At 36.9% G+C, this 22,664-nt stretch overlaps 1 protein-coding gene across 3 annotated transcripts in view; it reads right to left on the bottom strand.

The window, feature by feature from the left end:
* Positions 1 to 22,664, bottom strand: part of UTRN (utrophin) — a 350,247-nt gene that overhangs the window by 183,867 nt on the left and 143,716 nt on the right. For all 3 annotated transcript variants that reach the window (XM_033054305.2, XM_033054306.2, XM_033054304.2), the window contains 10 exons: positions 20,546 to 20,696; positions 19,118 to 19,293; positions 18,197 to 18,332; positions 17,031 to 17,180; positions 15,778 to 15,862; positions 14,245 to 14,450; positions 12,994 to 13,111; positions 10,354 to 10,559; positions 8,740 to 8,894; positions 3,210 to 3,399 (listed from right to left, as the gene is read on the bottom strand). In XM_033054305.2, coding sequence (XP_032910196.1) covers positions 3,210 to 3,399; positions 8,740 to 8,894; positions 10,354 to 10,559; positions 12,994 to 13,111; positions 14,245 to 14,450; positions 15,778 to 15,862; positions 17,031 to 17,180; positions 18,197 to 18,332; positions 19,118 to 19,293; positions 20,546 to 20,696 — 1,573 coding nt within the window. The remainder of the gene's footprint in view (positions 1 to 3,209; positions 3,400 to 8,739; positions 8,895 to 10,353; positions 10,560 to 12,993; positions 13,112 to 14,244; positions 14,451 to 15,777; positions 15,863 to 17,030; positions 17,181 to 18,196; positions 18,333 to 19,117; positions 19,294 to 20,545; positions 20,697 to 22,664) is intronic.

Consider the following 22,664-nt stretch of genomic DNA (forward strand, 5'->3'; position numbering starts at 1 on the left):
TCAATCAGTACAATAAGCAGGCAACAGCTATCCTGACAAGTTGGAATGATCCAAAATAATGCATGGCTTAGATGTCAGTGCATATACGCTGCTTTGCCTCTTCTAAGGCAGTTTCCAACAAATGAGATGAATGCAAGGTTCAGGTTCTTAATACAGGACATTTAAAAACTCTTCCCATCCATCAATTCTGTGAATAAAACCTTTTCATCTTTATTTTTAGGACTGAATCAGTGGTTCTACCACTCCTCACATAAACCCCATTTCCCTGTACTCTGCTTTCTTCTTGATCTGTCCACAACAATAACATCATCATTTTGAGTAAACAGATATACAGATTCCACCCTGTATATAGAAATCTTGCCATCTGTATTCACCTTGCCAGACCTGCTGTCTTTTCTCATCTTCACCATTTATTTGAACTGTTCCTCTGCATGCCATTGCTTCTGGCTTACATCCATTCCCACCAGAAGTCTGCTTCTTTAACCTTCCAGATTGAGCCTACCATGATTAGCTGACATGCTCTTACCAAATGCCTTTTAAGGAAACCTATGAAGCAGCAGAATTCTGAAACCATGGAAGCATTCAGAAATGAAGGTGCAAAAGCTCAAACCTATACTGTGTAAGGGACCTCACAGCCCACACCCTCCTTACTTCAGTTCTGCTTTTTATCATCCTAGATCTTCCAATGTACAAGTTTGACTCAAGCAGTGAGACAAATATCTGGCCACTACTTATGGTGATTTTTTTTTACAACACAACAAAATCTTTGAATTATTTTGAAGACCTTCACATCTGTAGGCACAGGACTTCACATACATTGCACTACTTCTTACTATTTCCTAGCTTATTTTCTGCATCTTTTTTCAAATTAGGTTTTAATCTTTTCCAAGTCACTGCTAAACATTTTTCAACACAGACTGTAGTGTTTTGGCACTAACCTGAATGGAAAGCCTTCTACAATATTTAGATAGTGAGAGAATTAATTGAACTGACTGATGATATAATTGTAGATTTCTCCTTTTTGAAAAGACATTGCTAACACACTTGAAGTCTGCATTACTTGCACAGTATTGTTGCTGGCCTCAGGTATCAGAATGAAAGGCAAAACAAGGCTTCAGTGCTCAGATCATTGATTCCACTGTAGAGTAGCTTGAGCTGCAGCCAAACAAGTTAGGCCCAAAATGTAATGGAGGATAGTCCTCCCATGCATGCACAGATGCCAGTTTCACAGATGATCCTATTTTCAAAATGCATGACATGTAACAACAGCAGCAACAATAAATTCATCATATTTTGTGTAGGTTCAGGTCATCTCACATAGAATCTATCACACCTTAAACTCATAGTAAAGTTTTAGTTAATGCACAGGCCTTGAGGGAAGAGGCACCTTCATACAGAACAGAGGTTATAATCCCTGCATTTTTCTTAAAACCATTTAACCACTAACCTTCAAACCAATACTTCTTTACATATTCAACAATGCACCAAGAGAACAACACTTGTTTTATACCACATAATGGGGAAAGAACAGGAAATTATCTTTTTTAATCAGATAATAAGTTTAAGAACTTGCAAGGGAGTGGGCTTGATCTCTTGGGGTGCAGCAAGATGTTAGAGCTTCATTTTGTTTTCAGAAGTGCAACAAATTTGAAAACAAACAGTGATTTTGGAGTGTTTGCCAGTGTCATGATATGAATGACATTATGTGTCATCTTCATTTATATTTAAAGTAAGACTGTAAGATGGTAGGGGACAAAGCTTATTCTGGAAGTCATTATGCTATGACAGTCTTTGACATGTTCTACTTCACTTCCTAGGGTAGCCAGAAAAGGCTTCCAATATTATGTAAGGTCATGGGTGAGTTAAGTGATGATACTTCATGTGCACAGTGTGTAGAAACATACAGTTTCAGAAAGAGATGGACAATATCAGGTACTGGGATGCTGAATGAGAGGAGGTCATGCCCCAGCACCTCCACCTGCCTTTTCAGTTGTTACAAGACAGGACAATGTGCACAGTCAGGAGTTGGTTATAGACCTTCTCCTTCTCTCACAGCAGGCAGTCTTGCCCAACAGTTTTCCCCTCACACAACACAACTCAATTTTAATAGATTGCAGCACAACAAAAAATGGCAAACGACCTTCCACACTCACGGTGCTTCACAGCCACATAGAGCCAATGAACAATGAAATAACAGCCACATCTTGGTGTGACTGACTACACAGAATGCAAGACAATGCAGAAATAAGTCTATTTACACATAGCACTGCCTTCTGTTGTTAGTGCCCTGTTATAGCTCTTCCACCTCCACTACATTACAGTATTTGGGAGTGGTGCCAATAGAAAGCATAACATTGAGTTCTAGGAGTCACCACTACAGACTAGTCTCAGCATTTCACAGAAAGCCATATCTCTAGAGATAAGTTACCTAACCGACTAGAATCATTTGAACATGGGTGAGTGACGTCATTTCCAACAGATACAAGCTTCCACAAAAAATTGTGCTCTTCAATATGATTAACTAGAATAACTTGCTATCAGATACTTTTAACAGTCTTGTTTCATTTCAATTCAGCGGAGATATGTTCCGATTAAGAGCACTACTAAAAGCAACGTATTTTTTTTCATTATAAACTGCTCAAACCCACTTAGATCACAGATGACATTAATTCAAACATAGAATGCAGGATTTAATAAGTGGTGTCAGTTAAACCCCTCAGTCATTTCTAAGGTTTCCAGTCTGGGACCTGAACAAGAAGGAAGGCCAGCTGGGGAGCTGCTGGGCAGTGGGAGAGGGAGAAGTAGTAATCCAAGCACAACTTTTTTGGGTGGCTGAAAAAGCAGAAGGAAGGTGGCAGACAGAAACAGGAGAGAGTACAGCCCAGGAGGGCTTTACTTGGAGGGAAGTAGATTAAATTGTTTGGTTGGACAATCACACAATATGACTTGGTTTAATGAAGTGTACACTTCCTGAATGCAGCCACCCTCCAAGGATGTTTAAGAGCCTTCAGTGCCCAAGACATACACAAAAATATGTACTTCAAACCTTAGGAAGACAAGTCTGATGCCTTCGTACACCTGATTTCTAAAACATTGTTTTAGGAAACACCTTTTAATAGACTGCAGCTTTCCCCATATAAGTAGATAGTTTCTCTTTATAACATTTGCATTGAGAGAAGACCTGACTAATGGCAATATTAGTTTCTCACCTGCATTTGCTTCCTGAGTTCTCTAATGCAGACACTGTCCTGAGCAGTGTTCTCACGCTCGGATGCATCTGCCAGAACATTAACTGTGGTCTCTGCCTCTTGAAGCCATTTGAGGAAGCTCTCCAGATCCTTGTGTGAGGCCTGTACTGTCTTCATCTCTGTCTCCAAGAAATTCTGCCTGTCGACAGCTCTGAAAACAAGATGAGTGTCAGAATAACATACAGCATTATATGCATCATAATGAAACTACTAAAGGGAAATCTGAAAGATATCTCTAGTAAGAAATTATACATCTGTACAGATTGTTTTGTCATTATTTATCTCACTGTTTTTATTGTACCTATAGCTACCCACAGATGTCCTGAACTGGTTACACATTTTATAGATGTTTTTAAAAATCTATCCAGTAAAAAACTCAGTTATTAATTAAAAAGTTAGATTTTCATTTTAGAATGTTACTGTCATCAACTTATGCTACCCCAAATGGTAGAAGTGTTATTTCCATGTGTGAAAAATGGGCTTTTCCCCATCAACAAAACCCACATTGAGTAGAAGCACTGAGTGCTTGGGGTATTTTTGTTCATTTTTTTACAGTGAGTAGAAACACTGTCATAAATTCTTAAGACTTAAAGTGCTAAGGGATAAAAAGTCAGATACCTGGTTCTCTCTGGTAGAAGACAAGACTTTTTGACACTATCACTCAAGCAAACAGGATAATACACTGCCATCATAACAGTCAAGCAATGCTCAACCAACTTACACCTAAAAAAAGACTGGCAGAATATGGTCCAAATTTTCAATCATCCAAAAGATTTATGACTGATGTAAACTCTAAAGTTTGTGTCTGTAAGGAGATTTCACGTTATAACAATATAATCTAAACATTTTAAGCTATCAGCAAATTCAAACGATTTCCTAGGAAAAAAAATCACCTTGTAGTTCTGCATAATAGTACTGTCTCCTAATGACTGAAATTAAACTCAGATGAGAAACTGTTACAGCCTGCAATTTTAAAAGCTCTGATTAGCAACATTAATAAAGCATGACAAACTAAATTTCATCCATTTGAGGCTGTTATTCTGCAGCATTCCTTCTCTCAAAATCAGGACAAAAGAAACAAGCTGTCCCACACCAGCACACTGTAGAGAAACCTCTAACAGAACTAACAGCTAGAATGCTTCTGCTGAGTAAGCAGAAAGTCCATTTTTATTTTCACATCAAGCACTAGCTATATGGTAAGATTTTAGGTGTAAAGTGATATTTAATTTCAAGACAGACAAGGCCAAAAAACTCAGTATTTGGTATTTCCACGTTTCTCCAGACAGGCACAAACTTGTGTCTCCTGCATCCTCTCATCTACTTCAGCTTTCTTTCCTTCTTATCATGCTGTGGCAAAAGTACTGCTCAGGAGTATGAAGGAATAATTATGTTTGGGATTGTGAATTTCAGAACTAGTTAAAATATTCCTTTTAGAAAAGAAGCAGTGGGTGTTCAGTACCATTCAGGAAGACATTTCAAAGTACCCTGGTTTACTAGCACATCACCAGGAGACAGATACAAGCAAAAGCTGTTTTCTTTCAAGGACTGTGAGGAAATCTCATGCAACACGAATTCTGCCAGGCTCACATTCCTAAGTTTTAGCATAACCATCTGAATTTTTTAGAGACAATTTGGACAAAGATAGTGTTGCAACCTCTACTTCAGGAGCTTAGGTCTTGCATCACTTGTTAATAATTGCTTTTTCCAAAATAAGAGTCTAAGAATCATTCCTGACTTTGTGCTTGCCCAAGTTTTGGCTACTAGCAAATGACTAGGGGAGCAAGCAGCTTTTATTCTTGCTTCTCACTTGCAGCTGGAATGCTTCACCCAGTCTTGAGAAAAAATAAGTAGCATGCTAGGGATAACAAGTAGTTTGATAGATATCATTCAGAAAAGATAACAAGCACCAGCTAAAAAATTAGAGCACACCAAGGAACTGTGAGAAAAACGTAAAGTAAAAGCAGTTATGAGCTCCAACTTCAAAACTCTCTCCCTCTGCAGGGATTTTCTTCCCTAGCAGGGGATTAAGGCCAAAGGTGGAAGAACAGGAGTGACAGCAGGAAGAACAGACTGGTAATAAAGGTGACCTTCAAAGAAAAAGAACAGCCCCAAAGGATGAAACACTAAGTGACCCAGATCTCTAAGTCTAAGTACTGATGTATTAGATAGGAATTGAGACAACCTGAACTTTGAAGTTAACAACATTCATTGAAGAATATTTCTTCATCCTAAAGTTTTAATTTCTCAAGCTTTCGGCTTGGTTGAACTTCAAGAAAGGAATGAAATCTTACTACTGATCCAGCGCTGCCATATATTTGAATTAAAGATGCAAAATAATCCTGTCAATAAATACATACAAATTTACAACTAACGTCCTAAGATTACATGGGTGTTTTTAAAGAGGACATGTATAGCACTAGTGAGCAATGCTTTTAGAGAGCAGATGGAAATATTTTCCTCCCCTACTAGGTAAAGGCCTCAAACATAAAATAGAAAATGGAGAATTCTGTACTGCAGATTAAAAACTACCCCATAAAAACATAACTCGGATTTTCAAATAATTCAGACATAATTAGAGCAGCCTCAAATGACACAGGATCTGAACACCTTCCAGGCTGCAAGAACTAAATGTGAGGACAAACTGGAGAATTATTTTCAAATGCAACTAACTTAATACAGTGATAGTGGAGAAAGTCTACACAGATTCTATTGGCAAACATACACCCAAGAAAAAAAAATGCTATTATATTATTTAAGTTTTCATGGCTCTGTTTCAGCTTTCTGTTCCATCCAATTATTTTTTTCAGATTTATACTAACAATCTGCAATGCATAAATACATGTGATCAAAAGAAATTCAGAAACTAACATCTGAGACAGTACAGAAAGCAACTATAATCCATTACCAAGGCAGCACAAAGACATAGAATGACTATAGTTTCACCCTAAGGTATAAAAATAGACCATAAATAGCCACTGGGCAAAGTATCCAATTTACACAATGTCAAGCTGGGGAACTTCAATCTCTTAATGCCAACAGTTTTAAAATAAGCACCTGCACTTCACATGCCATGGCTACAGTCTTCCTGGTAGCGCTCTTATGGTGACCAGGACCACAGTCCTTCCGGGTGATGTTACTAAGGACCCTTTCCACCACCTCCAAGTAGGGCAGCAAAGTGGTATTTTAAAGCATTATGAGATTTATTCTTATAGAAGCCATAGGGCAACATGTCCACTATGTAAAAGCCCTACACATCCCAATATCTGTCACAAAAAGCCTCATCACCGGTATTTCTATTTCGTGCATTTAAAGCAGGTATAAAAAAACCTTCATCCTGTTGAAAAGGTGCTTTCGTGTACATTGTCCCCTTTTAATTCTACCGTGCTGCTCAGATGGGGTTCCACTGAGCAGCTCCACACTGGCTACCCACTGGCTCTCAGAGTTGTCCTTTACATTCTGCCACTAGTTAATAAACAAAGCAGATATTTCACCTTCCTTAGGCTGCAGACTTCAAACAGTAGCCCCAGTGACAATTAAGGAGCTTCAGTTATACACAACAAAATGCAGTAGCTTATTATTTTAGACTTTAAGCAGATTCAAAACTAATTAGAGGCTCCCAGGCAGGAACTCTTCTTTCTGGTCACCTTCTCTGAGTAGTGGGCAGTTTTATGCCAGTTCTAGCCATAATACTGCAAAGTCTGAATGTGAATGAGTGTACTGCAGAATTTTAGTCTACTGTCAATGCTAATCCAACAAGTAGCTGTTTCCCTTCATCCTCTAATTAACTAAGAAACAGGCTGCCACATCCAAAGCATAAAATGACAGAAGAGCTATTTTCCTCCAAGGAAGGATAAGATGACATTCTACTCTGCTTCCTTCATTACCTGCTTACTGAGAATAGTCCTGCTGAGAAGGATTTGGGGGTGCTGGTGGGTGAGAGGCTGGACATGATCCAGTAATGTGTGCTTGCAGTCCAGAAAGCCAATCGTGTCCTGGGCTGCATCCAAAGCAGTGTGGGCAGCAGGGCAAGGGAGGGGATTCTGCACCTCTACTACACTCTGGTGAGATCTGGTACATCCAGCTCTGGGGCCCCAACATAAGGATGTGGACCTCTTGATGCATGTCCAGAGGAGAGCCATTAAATATTCTGAGGGCTAGATTATCTCTCCTGTGAGGAAAGGCTGAGAGTCAGAGTTGTTCAGCCTGGAGAAGCAAAGGCTCCCAGGTGACCTTACAGCAGCCTTGCAGAGCCTGCAGGGGACCCATATGAAACATGGAGAGAGACCTTCTACAAGGCATCTAAGGACAGGACAAGAATAATGGCTCTAAACTGAAGGAGGGCATATTTAAATTAGTGATTAGGAAAAAATTCTTCGCTGTGAGGGTGGTGAAGCACTGGATCAGAAGCTGTGAATGCTCCATCCCTGGAAGTGCCCAAGGTCAGACTGAAGGGAGCTTTGAGCAATCTGATCTAGTGGACTATGGTCTGCTCATGGCAGGGGGGCTGGAACTGGATGATCTTTAAAGGTCCCTTCCAATTCAAACCATTCTATAATTCCACAATTTCTATCATGTTCTCCTCTCACTCCTCAAGAGATGACATCTCCTTAAGCTTTACTAAGTAGGCTTTTCATTCCTTTAACTGACATTCCATTCCAAAAGCAGCTGCTTCTTCCATATGCACATATATAGACTTCAGTTGTCATCTTCCCCACTCCCACATAAAGAGGATCGATTTTGTCTTCTCTCCCTCTAACCACAATGCACATAGACTTTTAGATTTCAGAGTCAGACACTATTCTAAATGTTAATTGTCTATCAATACCAAATACTCAAAAGCATTTCCACAGAAATTAGATTACCCTGCAGGAAAAAGATTCTGTATAGTAAAATACCACATTTTCATTGAGATATATCTGCAGATACATCTTAAATAGAGGATGAATAGAAAGAAGTTTCAATTAAGCCTCAGTTCCTACAGCATGAGTATTTTCTAGATGGGAGGACTGGAAGAATTGCACTTGAGAACCCAAAGCACAGCCCCATTCAGGGGAAGTTTCCATTAGATGAAAGGCCATAAGGAATTAATGCATGGGAAGATGAAGCTGAACACTCACAGCCTTACGAAAAGGAAGGACAATAACAAACTGCAAATACATAAATTGTACCAGGAATAAAGAAAAATAGAAGAACCTTCAAATACACTTAGAGCATAATAGCCACAGGAAGACCAGAAACCAAACATGAGAAGTCCCTTCATTTTGTGCTCAAAAATATACTGCATAAATGAGGAGACACACAGAAACTTTCCATTGTGAGCTGTAGGAATTTTCAGTCATCAAAAGAGCTTGACTGCAATTGACTAATTATCCCCAGAAGCCCTAAATTTTGCACTAAAACACACAGAGAAGAGACTACAATACACATGTATACAGAGAATGCATAAGACACCAGCTGCTACCAGCTGGATAGAGTAAAACCTTGTATTTACCTTTGGTTCAGATTAACCCAGCAAGTGTTCATTTGGTCAGTGGTTTCCTTCACCTTCCTTGAGTCATCATCACGATACTCTCGAAGTAGCTTATTAGAAAGATCATTGAATGCTGCTACTGTGATGTCGCCTCTATGCAAATCCTGTACTAACAGCTAAAAAGCAATGCCAAATGAGACAGATTAAAATCAGACTCTTTCTCGTATTATGCATTTTTATCACATATTATAAACCCCTCATTTTTTCCTCTTTTCTAAAAAGCTAAATGTGCATATTTTTCATCTAGGAGTAAAACCTTAAAGAGAAAATCTGTAGATATTAAGTGTCCTGATAATGAACTAGTCAAAACATAAATAAGTGAGAAAAAGCTGTATTTGCCAGAACCACCAAAGGTTAGAGAAATCCTGTTTTATAGTCTACTGGCAACAGAAATAAAAACACTTCTCTATTTTGAGTAGCATGAATAAGTTGGAATTATTATAACAGCAATTTAAGCAGCATAAATGAAAGGTGCAGTATGAGAATTTGATTTCATTCTTTGGGGATTTTTTGTTTTGGTTTTGGTTTTTTGTTTGTTTAAAATTGAGAAAATACCTTAGAAACATTTGTTTATTGTGGCAAGATATTTACAAAGTGCCTTGAGTTTAGAGAATCTGAACTCAAGATTATTTCTAAATGAAAAATAATATTTGCACACATACATACGTATATATATGTTATGGCCTCAAACTTGCTGTTTGGGCATGGGCCCGCTTTCACTTAAGAAAACAAAGTAAACCTAATAGTCCATTTCTATTTCCCTGCTCATGCAGACATAGACACTAGTCAGATAGTTGTGCAAAGCACAGAACTTTACTGTGTACTTAAATATCTATGGATTGATAAGCAACTCTCACAATTATACTCCCTGCTTCTTTCCATACCCAGTTGCACCCCTACAATGCCCCTCCATGAATATATGTTTTTTTTTTTTTAAACTCTATTATATCCCCATTCTAAATATTGCACTGGTAAGAGTCTCTCCTCACTGCTCTGTGTCTGTAGTTCTCATGCTGTGCCACCTACAGCCTGGTCTTTTTCTGACAGCCACCAGGACAAAGGACACTAGACTTACACATTTATCACAACACACTTGACATGATATAAAAAGCATCAAAGATTGCATGGAATTCGAAAGAAAAAAAAAAATTATATGCTTGGCACTCACCAGAAGTAGTGACATTCAGGACAATATTAAATACCTTAGTCCATTCCTTGACTTACTAAGCTACTGTTAAATATTTCTAGGAAGTCAATTCTGTGGTAGTATCATTACATTATAATTGGTCTGGGGTTCAAGCACTTTGCTTAATATCATTTCTTTGATGCTACATTATACTCATTTCAGCTGAGCTTTCAAAGACACACATGCACATATGCCACCTGCTTACCTCCTGAAATGGGATTCTTGGGATGTCCAATATATTGAAAACCATAGACAATTAAGAAAACAATGTCCAAAAAGAGACAGAAAATACAACGACTAAATTGCGCATTCACTCATCATTTGAATCCAGTAGCACTACACAGACTTAGGAATCTGGTATGAAAAAAAGGAAGCATAAGTGGTCTTACTTTGCTCTCTGCAATCTGCTTGCCAAGCATCTCTTTTGGGGTCTGCAGGAGCATTCGCAGACGGATCTCGCACTGCTCCATGAGATGCTCCATCTCCTGCCTCTGCTCGTGCCACTGCAGGCTGTCTGCCAGCATGTACTTGAGCTGCTGCTGCCGCACCTCCACGCTGTGCTGGGTGTGGTCCCACTGGTTCTTCAGCTTCTCCACTGTGGAAGAAAACACAGAACATGAAAAATACCAGGAAAAATGAAAAAGTAGCCATAACTACCTCTTTGTTTTCAGAGCAAAAGGCAATAATGTAACACATTCTCAAATACAATTGTCTCTATATTCAGTATTTTAGTTCCTGTGCAGTTGACGTATTCACAGAAGCAAATGAAAAAAATCAAGTGTTTGGCTTCCTCTTGTTTAAGCAGGTCAGCATACAAGTAACAACTATTTCTGGAATATTTCAAAGTCATTATTAACTTTTAATGCACACACACGTAGGAAACTCCACTGCAGAGATATGCAAGCAGCAGGGCTCCAAGGAGCACAATTTTAGGGTGATAGGACCAGCAACTCATCTTTGTGCATCTGCAACTTAAACCAGTACAAATAAATACTGTTCAAACAGCTTGTACACAGCAAACTGAGCATTCCAGACCACTAAAGAATGTGATAAAAAAAGAATGCTGTAAAAAAGCTAAAGGAAAAAAGCAAAACCAAAAAAGACTAACCTGGATTTCTTGAGCATCTCACTACTCTGATCAGAAAGAGGCGCACAATATGCAAGGCATCCAATATATTTATTTCAACAGTATGTACACAAATTTATTAGAAAATTAACACACTTGATGCTCAAGTCACTTAAGTTTTTCATGAAGCAAAAACGCCAAAGGTTATGCTTAAATTGAAAAAATTTAAGTGGTTTACTTTTCTTTTAACCTTTTGCAATTATAGAAAGCCATTGTGCTTCATCTGTTTGAGAAAATCTCTTAACTTTAATACATTCAACAATATTCTGTTTAGTTCCACAAAGCTCTCAAAGACTATGGTAGCAAAACCCACCTGTCAGAGTAAATATCACTCTACCATGCTGGTGGACAAACCTAATAATTTGCGTAATGTAGATTCATCCATTTCAACCCACAGGCAGCTTGCAGATTAACTTTCAAGCACAGGGCACCAGTGTCATATCACAGGCAGAAGGACAAGAAAGAATTTTTAAAAAGAGACTTTTTTCAATTCCCAGCATCCATAAAGTAATTGGGAAGGAAGTTCCAGAGAAGGAAGCTTTTCTCTGTTTCTCAGTTCCTACCTATTTGACAAATTATGCTTCATTTGACAATACACAGAAGAATCATAAAATATAAAGTATATTCTCATATATATTCTGTGTCTATACATACTCAGTGTTTAAACAGGGTGCATAAGCCGTCCGGAGCTTCACTTCGCTTCAAAGACCAAACTTTTCTTAATGTCAGTGGTAACAAAACCTTCATCATTTCATGTTTCATGACAGGCAGAAAATCTTCATATGCATCTAAAGTATTGACTGAAAGCTTAATCCATGGCACCATATACAACTTTTCCCCACCCTGGATGCACATGACTATAGGGGATCTCAAACTTGCAACACACACTCCTTTACTTCTTGTTCAGCTTTTCTGAAGAATCCAGAATGTGTTGTGACTGACCACATATGCCCTTGTTGACTGACTCCCATGGACTACACGGTTATTATCCGGCCCCAAGCTTCCACCTCACCTCTCCTAGTTCTGAGTGACTGCAAAACTAAGCTGCTTCTTTGAACCTTACTACCAACCCATAGTCTGTGAAACTCAGACAGCAGACACCATCTCATCAGGCCCCCACAAAAACCATCCATCTGTGGGCTTTCTATCTGACCACATAATCTCCACCAAGTCTTATGGACACTAAATAAATTCATGTGAATGGAGTAAAGGAAAACTACATTACAGAGGAGAACATAAGAAAATATATGTTTCCATTTTTACTTCTAAATATGGTATTCCCTGCTGCATGAATTTTCTAATCTTAGCAACCGATGAAGCTTAAGACTTCAAAACACAGACTGTCCATTAGTTTCAAATTGTGACAATTGTACTTTTCTTAAGTACCAATAAAAAAATTTTCAAAGGGAGTTGGGACCTTTAAAATCAGAAATTAAAGTTTCAAGTATATGTCAGTAACTTAAAAATCTCTACTCTCAGTCAACCATTTTCAAAGTACACACTCAGTCATTGTCCTAAAGTCAATACATGCATGTTTTTAACTGTCCAGTGCCTAAGAGCTCCAAAAAAGAAACAAGATTAGCTCCTTTTCTCAATAAATAAAATCCTCATGCCTGGGTCTGTGGCTGTGAAGCAACCCAAATTCTTCACAAAATATTGTGAAATCCCAGTAAAACTATTGACCATCATACATGGAAAAACAGCCAGTCAAAAATCAAGCGGCAATTCTTGTTCCAGGAATTTTCATTAGGTTTTTTAAGTGAAAGCCACTTAATTTCCAAGTTTTCCTTTTCAAGGAAGGCAACTTCAGCTATGCTCAACAAAGAATTTTAGAAAAAGATGTGAAGATTTTTTTACTCCCATGGAAACAATGTATTTGCAAACACAGGATGGAGAAACTTACTTTTTTCTGTTATCTCTGTCCTAATGTCTGAACTCGAAGTTTTGTTTTTCAAATTCTGAGCCAGTGTGAAAACAGAATCAAGTTGAGGGTGCCTGTGGTCCATATCTGCTTTGGTTATCTGTTGAGAATTAGGATATGATTTTTAAGTCCCAAAAGTAGAAAATAGTTTTATTCATCTGTATTACTTAGGTAAAAAAATGCATGTGTCTCCACAAGTATACAGCTGGCCACATTATTACTGTAACCCTTGAACTATCACAGTGTTATAGAACTGCTTTAAAAAGCTAAAATACTGTAAATTGCAGTTACTGAAAACCCAGAGGTGAAGGTTAATCTGTACAAACCGCATAGTTACCACAGCTGTTGCACAATGTTTTCTAATATCTATTTTTCACTTTTCCATAACTTATTTTTCTCCTAACCAAGCTGGCATCATTTATATATATCAGAAGCATCAGTGGGCACAGGGGAAAGTAAAGAACAACTGGAAGGAACAATCAGACTGTATAATGTTGTTCTGCAAACCATTGTTCTCTCCACGGCAATGTACCAGAAGCCCATATTTACAAGTATTATACATTTCAAATAAAGTGTTTCCAAAGCTACATCACATTATTCTTCCAGACTATGTGAGATACTCACAGAAACAGTTTAGCACTTGTTTAGCCTACAGCTTTTACTCTATACTTAGTTAATTCATATTAAGTAAAATAAAATTAACTTTACAGCCACACACATCTCACTAATGCTGCCCTTAGTCACAGATCAACATAGCATGAGCTACCAACAGAAATAAACATTTACATCACAAGCATTTCTGTTACAACTTTTAATCCTCTTAGCATGTCTCTGAAAATCAGTTTAGTGTAACTACAGCAAACAAAATTGATTAGAAAGCACTAAAAAGGGAATCGAAGGTCACTCATTAAGCAAACATGAAGCTGCTCTAAAGTCTTCCGTGTAAGTTAACTATTACAAACCCCAAAAGATGTCAGGAGGTATTTTTCATTTTCTTTGTTTCAAAAAAAATAACAGTACTTAGCTCACATAGGGACACAAGAATAAACAGGAAATGGCTCTGAAGGAGAAAGGAGTGCAATAACAGCATTTCAAGTGTAACTCTCAAGTTACGCATTTAGTTGCAGTCAGGGTTTTTCCCCCCTTAAACACGTTATTGCTTTCAGTTTCTTCAGTGACTGTAAGAACTATTAAAATGTGAGAATTTTCTACTAGCCTTCACAAAACACATACTTTCATTCGTGCGATAGTCCGATTGATCTCTTCAGTATTTCCCACAGTGACTATGTTTGACTTGAGCATCTGGTCAATCAATACCAACCAGTCAGCCAGCTCAGTTCTAGTTTTGTCCAGATCAGCAGGTGCAGAAAGTTCCAAAGCCTGCTGAGTCTGAACAGGAATTTCCAATGAAGAAGATGCTAGCACCACCTTTTGGATATCTGAAACAGAGTGTGGGGGTTCTGTTAAAGAAAAAGTCGTCATGGCCACACAAGCAGTTCTCAGAATTAAGGGGTTTTTTGGTAACTCATATAAATATGTATCAGCATCTACAGAGAAAGCATAGCAAAAATTGTATTTTAATAACCAGAAGTTAAATAATGAGAAATTCCTTTTGCACCTTTAATGCAGCTTTTTTGTACTGCATGCCAAAAAGACTCACCCAAATGATTCAGCCTAAATTCAATATATGCAAGATGAAAACTTGCAAAAACAAAATTACATTAGACCTAATGGAACAAAGCTAAACACACATTGACACTTACTAAGAATAAAACACAACACTTTTGTTTAAGATATATGTCTAAAACTGTCTTCCTCACTTTTCTACTATACAGCAAAGAGGTCTTTGCTCTCAGCTCAGAATTCACTTAAGCACAAATAAAGCTTCTGCAACAGATGCTTCATGGACTTGGAATTACACAACTGAGGAAGGGACAGATGCCCACTAGTTCAGTCACACTTTTCTCTCTTTTTAACCTGACACAACAAAGAAGTGAGGAATGAGCTGAACTAAAAAAAAAATCAATTAAGAGTTAATTCACTGAAGTTTGAGTTCCAAATTCTTTCAGGCAAGGGTTGTTGTCTTTACCTAAATTTCCAAAAGGGAGACCTGGGCATTTTGTTTACAGTCTGTATTTGCTGAACTGCCTCCAACAACTAAAAAATATGACAGTCTTAGTGTCTGATACAAGAGCATATATTTAGACAGCTTTCCCTAAGAGATTCAGGAAGGCAAGTGTCTAGCAGATAAGAGAGACCCATCTGTCCCCCTAACAGAGCTGAAAGCAGAATGGCCTTTATTTATAAGGGCTTCAAAAAATCTGCATGCAAGAGATACTTTACAAATAATTACCTGTATGGAAAGCTTCTAGTGGATCTTAATTAGTCTAAGGCATGACCACAAATCCACAGAACACAAACCACAGCAAACAGGCTATCACAAACACAGCTATTTTGGTTTTTATTCTGTACCTAGTCCTGATGAGGATTATTGTGAAGAAATCATAAAAATTTCTCCATTCCAAAACTCTTAGAGGAACTCCAAAAGACTCCCCTAGTCCTGAACAGTAGAGTGACTTCATCCCTATCCAAATATTCTCTCTCTCCCATAGTAATGATAAAGCAGCCTCAAGTTCAGCACAATGCTTCAATATTTCTTAATTATATTTGTCTAAGTTCATGGAGTGTTTTCTTTTTAATTACTTTTGACTGCAAACAGGATTACACTCTAGACAAATAAGCAGAACAGAAGGATCAATCACTCACCAGGAGGCTTTGTCTTTGCAACAAGACGGGACTGCCCAACAAACGTCTCCAATTCTCTCACTTTGTCAGGCACTTCTCTGAACACCTACAGCAGAGAGAAACAAAAACAATAACACAACTTATATTAAGGGCAGAAAAGTAATCTCTTTTTGGAAGACAAAACATTCTACACCATGCCTCAGATATACTTCAACTATTTTTCGGAAGATATTCTATAAAAAACAATAAAGACTTCAAGAGGTGCTAAAGTGTTTTTTTCAATACATCCCAGTGTCACACCTAAATATTGAAAATAAATAAATAAATTGTTGTAGACAGGTCTTTTACATTTTTACTGTCTAAGCACCAAAACTATAACTCGAATATACTTTGAAGAAAAGATGATGCAAAGCATGATTTGTTGTCAGTCTCAAAAGTAGAGGAATAGGGAACTACTTGAATCAAGAAAAAGGGTTACAACTCCACTGAAGTGACTACTTGAATCAAGAAAAAGTGTTACAACTTCACTGAAGTGAAACCATATTTTCCTATTGGCTTTTTAAAAGTTTTTAAAAGGCAGTGATGAAAATGTCATGTTCAAAGCAGTGGGGTAATCTCTATTTCCGCAGCTGAGTTGGTAAAAAGCATCTTTTTCTTTCCCTGAACTATCAAAAGTCACTTTCCTCAATAAATTCTTACCTCTGTCATCCATAAAATAAACTAAAGTAATTTAATTTTTTCATTTGGATCTCCAGGTTTTGCTTGAAAAAAATCTTGCTTTACTCCAACCAGCCTTGCCAATGAGATTGACCACAAGTTTCCAACTTTCAGTAATGTTTAAGAAGAATCCCAGACACACTTGGTAAGATTTTCTAAGCTTTACCACAGTTTCATTTCTTTTCCTTTTAACAAGCATTCGGTCTTCCTACACAGCAAAGATTTATTCTAACTCTCAATTTCAAGTTAATACATTACTGTTTGATTAAAATATTTTTGATCTAACAGATACTTTTGATCTATTTTTCAACAAAAAAAAAAAGGCCAAAAAAAGCCGAAAAACTCTAAGCTAACCAAATCAACTCAATCTGATGGAACAAAATCCATCCGTATTTTAATGTCTAAGTGGTTTGGGATACATTTCCTGATCGTGTGTGTATTTCCATATCATTTTATGTACATGCCACATGTCCCAGATGCATGAAAAGGAAAACAACCATTCCAGGTATACCACCCTATTTTCAGCCTCAGGTACCCAGTGCTGAAGAAATTCATACCTTATTCCACCTCACATTGAGGGACTGCAGGATATCGGAAAGTTTGTTTTTTTCCTGAAGATCGGTATTTTTATCCAACAGCACTTCAGGTTCTGTTCTGTTCAGCCATTCCAGTTTGTCACCCAGAACTTCCATCTCTTCACTTAAGACCTAAAATGGACAGAAGAGTTTTAGACTGAAATAAAATGCATACATGCTTAATTAAAGAAGGAGGAAAATTTTCTTTTCATTCCAATATTAGGCATATTCCTGAACATAAAGAGAAAAGCTTTTATTTTGGTTTCTATGCTTGATCTAGAAAGTATTGAAACATTTATTGCCTTTCACTTCTAGCATTTATATTAAGGTAGATGACAAGAAAAATTACATTTTGATGACAGGCAGGAAGTCCTCAATTGACATGAGTCAACTCGTTTAGGTAAACACAACTACTTTACATTGTTTATAAACACTTATCCAAGACTTCCCACTTAGGTTTGGTCTGAAAGAGGGTGGTTGGGGTTTTGTTGGGATTTTTTGTTGCCTTTTTAAAAATTACTAATTTTTTAAAAATGAGCAAGCAGGTTAGTTGGACTGACTACTCTTTCTACTACTGTTCTTTTAGGATTCAGATACATTTTCTTTTACACATTCTACAAACCAAAGATATTTTGTTGTCAAAGCCAGATACAAAATAAATAGGAAAAATACATACATGTGCACACAACTTACTTAAAATGGCCAACACCTTTAAAGTTTAAAAACCAAATTAGATTATTACAAAAGATTATTAAACAAAAGAGATTATTACAGCTGCCCAGTAAATGGGAAAATTGTGCTACTTACCATTTAAGTTTATCAGCTTTTTTCTGTAGGTTTTAGCAATTATAAAGTTGACACATACATAATCTCCAGTGAAATTCTATTAATTAAATTTTATCAGTAGTATATCTATCTCTCACTGTCTCATACACAGACACCATCTTCTGGATACTTACCTGTTACAAACTCAACCCAACTTCATTTTGAGTAGCATCTTGCCTGTGTCAGTAGTCTCACAAAATTGTTTCACACAACTATAGTATTTCTTTGGTTATTTACAATGTGAAAACTCCCCTCAACAGCCATATCCTGATGCTTTACACAAGACAGATGTATACATATATACACACACTAATCAGTCTTGCCTGTAATTCTTGCAAGTTTTCTTCATGGTTGAATGTAAATCTTGTGTCCAGAGCATTTTCTACATTTTCCAACCAACAACGTAGCTCATCAAGCTTCTTTCTGTACTCTATCAGCTGCTGATTCTCTCCTTTTAGCCTTAAAAAGTGAAACAAGAAATCCAGCACATCAGTCCTATACTACCTCTGATGCCACAGTCAACTTTTTTTTCAGTGCTTGAAGCATTTTAAAGGATATTTGCAAATAAATACTACTGTCTTAAAAACTGAAAAATTTTCATTCCAAAGTCATAAAACAGACTTTTAAAAGACTATAGAAAACATTAAATGTAAGTGATAGTAATGACAACACCTTCAGGCCTAATCATTGAGGTTTCAAGGACATATATAATACTTCCACTAAATTTCATAAAACTTTAACAAAATTTCTCAAACTAAATAATTAAGCAAGATCCTATTTTATTTCTATATGTATCAGGAGATGTTAAAAACATGTAATTACATAAACATCTTACTTTACAGTATCGTGGAAATTCAAGAATAATGCAAGTTGTTTCAATTAGTATATCTCTGTCAATGATAAAACAAAGCTTAATGTAAGGGACCTACAGATCAGCTTCAGACAGAGAAAGCAGCTGAGCAATTCTTCCTAAAATGTCTGCCTTTTTAAAACAGAGGAAAACCATAAGAAAAGTAGTTTTGTGGTTAGAACAACTCACAGAATGACAAAGATTTACTAAGCAGTCAATTGCAGGATTTATGAGAAATTTGTTCTAGAAGACAGTTCAAAACAGAGCTCTGAACATTAGTACAATTCAGATCAATGACAGCATGCAATAGAAGGCACGCTCTCCCAGAATGTACTAAATGAAATTCTCCTTATTGCATCTGGTCAGACATCCAAATTTTTGATTAACTTATTACCTTCGTTGTCTATCCATGACCTCTGTTGTGATTGCTTTCCAGCGTCTATTCAGTCCTGCCAGTTTCTCCTGCAGGAAGCTCCCATCTGTAGCAGACAGTTTCTGTATGATCCCTTCCCCAGTTCTGTTCAATGCTGAAACACTGGTCTGATGGTTGCTGACTCCCTCTTCAAGTTCCTGTCAGAAACATAAAAGCCACATAGAATTTTATTACTGACCTGAAGTGACTTTGATGTGGCTCATGATATGCAGGATGAAACCTGGGTGCACATTATTTTACTAAAAGAGGCATTTAGAACCATCTTTCTTAGAAATTGGTGCTGTTGATAAAGTTATTAATGTTCTGTTATTGAATCTAATTCAATTTTCTAGGTGTCATAAGAAGATAGTGGCACAGAATAAGCTATGAATATTACAAAGAATCACAAGAATTTATTTAAGCCACCAGTGCTATAGTTTGACTTGTAAGCAGGTCTTTTCATAATCTATACCCCAAATATTTCTTTACCTTCAGAGTATTTTAGCTATGATAATTATTGCAGTGCTGTCATGGTCCCAGACACCAAAAAAAAATCCATGAAGCTAAAGAAAGTCAGAAGATATCAGGATTAAATCTTCAAACTCCCCTAATGACTACAAAAGTCTTACACTGTTAGCAAAAATTTCTTTACAACTAGAATAGGAATAAGATTATTCAAGAAAGAAGTGAGATGCCCTAGAAGAAAACTTCAAGCAGCAACAAGGATAAAACAGAAGCTGTGTCTTAGATAGAACTTACTTTTCTTTCACAACACACATCTGACACTTGGAAAACTAGTGTTCTCAATAGAAAAAAAAAAAATCTGATCTTTAAAGTTAAGCTTTCTTCTCCTTATTTAAAAGGAAGCAAAATAAAAAGACATCAGGGAACTAAATTTCAGAACCAAAATCTGAAAAAAAAAAATCAAATGTAAGACCCCTGTAATTGGAATCTTCTTTTTCTAGATTGTTTATACAAGGTAGTATTTTCAAAACACATTTGTTTAAATAAATAATTTGCTGAGTTATAAATGACCTTCATTGATGTCCATTTTTTTAGATTATGAATCAAAAATAAGTGAAATAATGTACTGGAGTTTTTTTATCTGAATAACATCTTTGTGAAGCTGTAACAAAACTTATAAACTGACAAATTATGCCAACATTTGAATTATCAAATTATCTCAAACCAATCCATACTAAGAGTAATCATAAAACCCCATACTATAAGTAGGAGTTGAGCTCTTCCCCAAGAATAAATTTTAAACTGCAGCCAAAATAGAAGTGTTAAGAGTCACTGCTTTCTGAAGTGTAATTGCACAGCCTCTCTGCAAATCCATATGTCTATCTATTTTAGACAGAAATCTAGGCTTTTTGCAGCTTGCTCATTTTCTGCCCAAATCCCACGTACCTGCTGATGCAGCCCAGCTGTCTGCAGCTCCAGGCTGCCATCTGGCCCACGGGCATCAGCCAGCAACACTTCAGCCTCCGCTATCCAGTGGGAGAGATCATTGAGATCGCAGTGGAACTGCCTCCACACCTCAATCTCTCTATCAAAGCAGCTGCGGGAAAACAAAGGATTGGAAAGTTATCCAAAATTTCAGTTAGAGGGCTAGGAATCCCACTCCAGTGGGGGGAAATTTGCCTTGCACAACAGAAAGACTGACACACAGCCTGGTTAACCAAGTCCTAGTACTGAAGGCTTCCTGGCACAGCAGCAGCTGGTGAAAGCCAACAGCACAGACTGTTATTAACTTCCAGCTGAAGGAAGAAAGGGCACTCTTAAGCAAACTTGTTTCTATCACTTAAAAAATAAAGATTGATTAGCCACATCAAATTGGTTTTGGTCAAAAACCCTTTCCCCCTTTATCGTGAACCAATTCAGCTATCAGACAGTGTGAAATATGAAATATGATTAATTGCTCATATTTCTTTTTCTCCTTCATTAGGAGAAAATGGGGTGCTGATGCCCAGAATTTATTAAGTGAAGGTCATTTTGATTATATAGATTATATATTTGATTATATAGTATTACCAGTGAGCACACATAAGTAGGTCTTACAAAATTTAATCACACAATAATTTACCAGATATTTCATTGTCATCATCTTTGCAGTCTCAAATTAATGTGTTGTTAAACTTGAAGGGCAACATGTTCCAGCATGAAATAGGCAGAATAACTGCAGTCAGAAAGTTGTTTTTTAATCAGATGAGAGTTCTGTTATGTTAACAAGCTTACAAAGTGAGAGTATGAGAAAAGCATGTCAGAAAGGAATAGAGTTGCTTCCTTTCTATTTGTTGATTGTTAACTATTCCAAACTAATAAAAAAAAGTCATCTTTAAAGACCAAGAGGTAAGACTACTGCTAATCAGAGGACTCTCTATTTTGACTGAGGAACTGTCATTTGCAGCCCATTATTGCAAATAATTGCAAATAACTGCAACAGTAAAGACTCAAGGGTTATTGCATATGTATAGATGCAATCTGAAATTAGCAGCATAACAAAGATATCTAAAATCAAACTTTAAAGAGCTACCATTGCAACTATTTTTTTACTAATTAAAGTCAACAATCCCAGAGTTCTTAGTGAGATTAATTTCATCAAAATTAAATCTCACAAAAGATCCATATTTCTTGACATATACAGGGCTTATTTGTTGTTATTATTATTAGTCAATTCCAGTAGTCTTAAAAATCTCCACTTCAATTTTTCTAACCTTCTTTCCTAGTTCTACCATTTCAGTTTCAATACATACCATGATTTAATACCCTAGACCAACCTGTACACTGACCCCAAATCTCAATATCCCTTTATTTCTCACATATATTTCAGTCTAAGCACATTGTCTCATGACAGTAACTCATTCCACATTTAATGAGAAGATACATTCTAAGCACTTGAAATAGATTAAAAGAAGGTTTTATAGGCTTCCTTAAAAATTAAAGTTTTTGAGGGAGTTTTGACCACATGACTTTTTCAGAATTTTAAAACTTAAGAGAACACTGAGATTCAAATTTTAATTTGTGCCATTTCTGTTGTGAGACTACAGCTCCATCAGTATTTTCAGCCATGATCAAATCACTCCAGTTTTGAGTCAGATCACATGCTGTTTCCCTACAAACTGCCTCATCTGAAAGCTAAAAGTATCAAATTCCTGTGACTAGTTCAGTAAAACTTGGCTATCATTTGCCTCTTCTGCAGGAATCCACTGTTTCCAAATCACATCTCATTCCCACGTCATCAACACTTTTAGCACTGGGATAAAACCCACAGCAAAAGGAGCAGACCTAGCAAAGCAGCACTGTTACAAATAGTTCAAAGAATTAAGGCCATAGATACATGCAAAACACACATTTTACTCTACACATGTTCAACTCCAACTGTAGGCAGCTGGATTGAGTTGACTACTTAGAAGTTTTGCTAAGTAAAGTTTAATTCAACTTGTGCTTGGCTTCATCAGAGCATTTACCAAAGGTTTAACTACTTAGCTGACATTCAATCACAAAATCTTTACTACCCATGAAAACT

The sequence above is a fragment of the Catharus ustulatus genome, chromosome 3 (assembly GCF_009819885.2).
Source record: "Catharus ustulatus isolate bCatUst1 chromosome 3, bCatUst1.pri.v2, whole genome shotgun sequence".
Classification (NCBI taxonomy): Eukaryota; Metazoa; Chordata; class Aves; order Passeriformes; family Turdidae; genus Catharus; species Catharus ustulatus.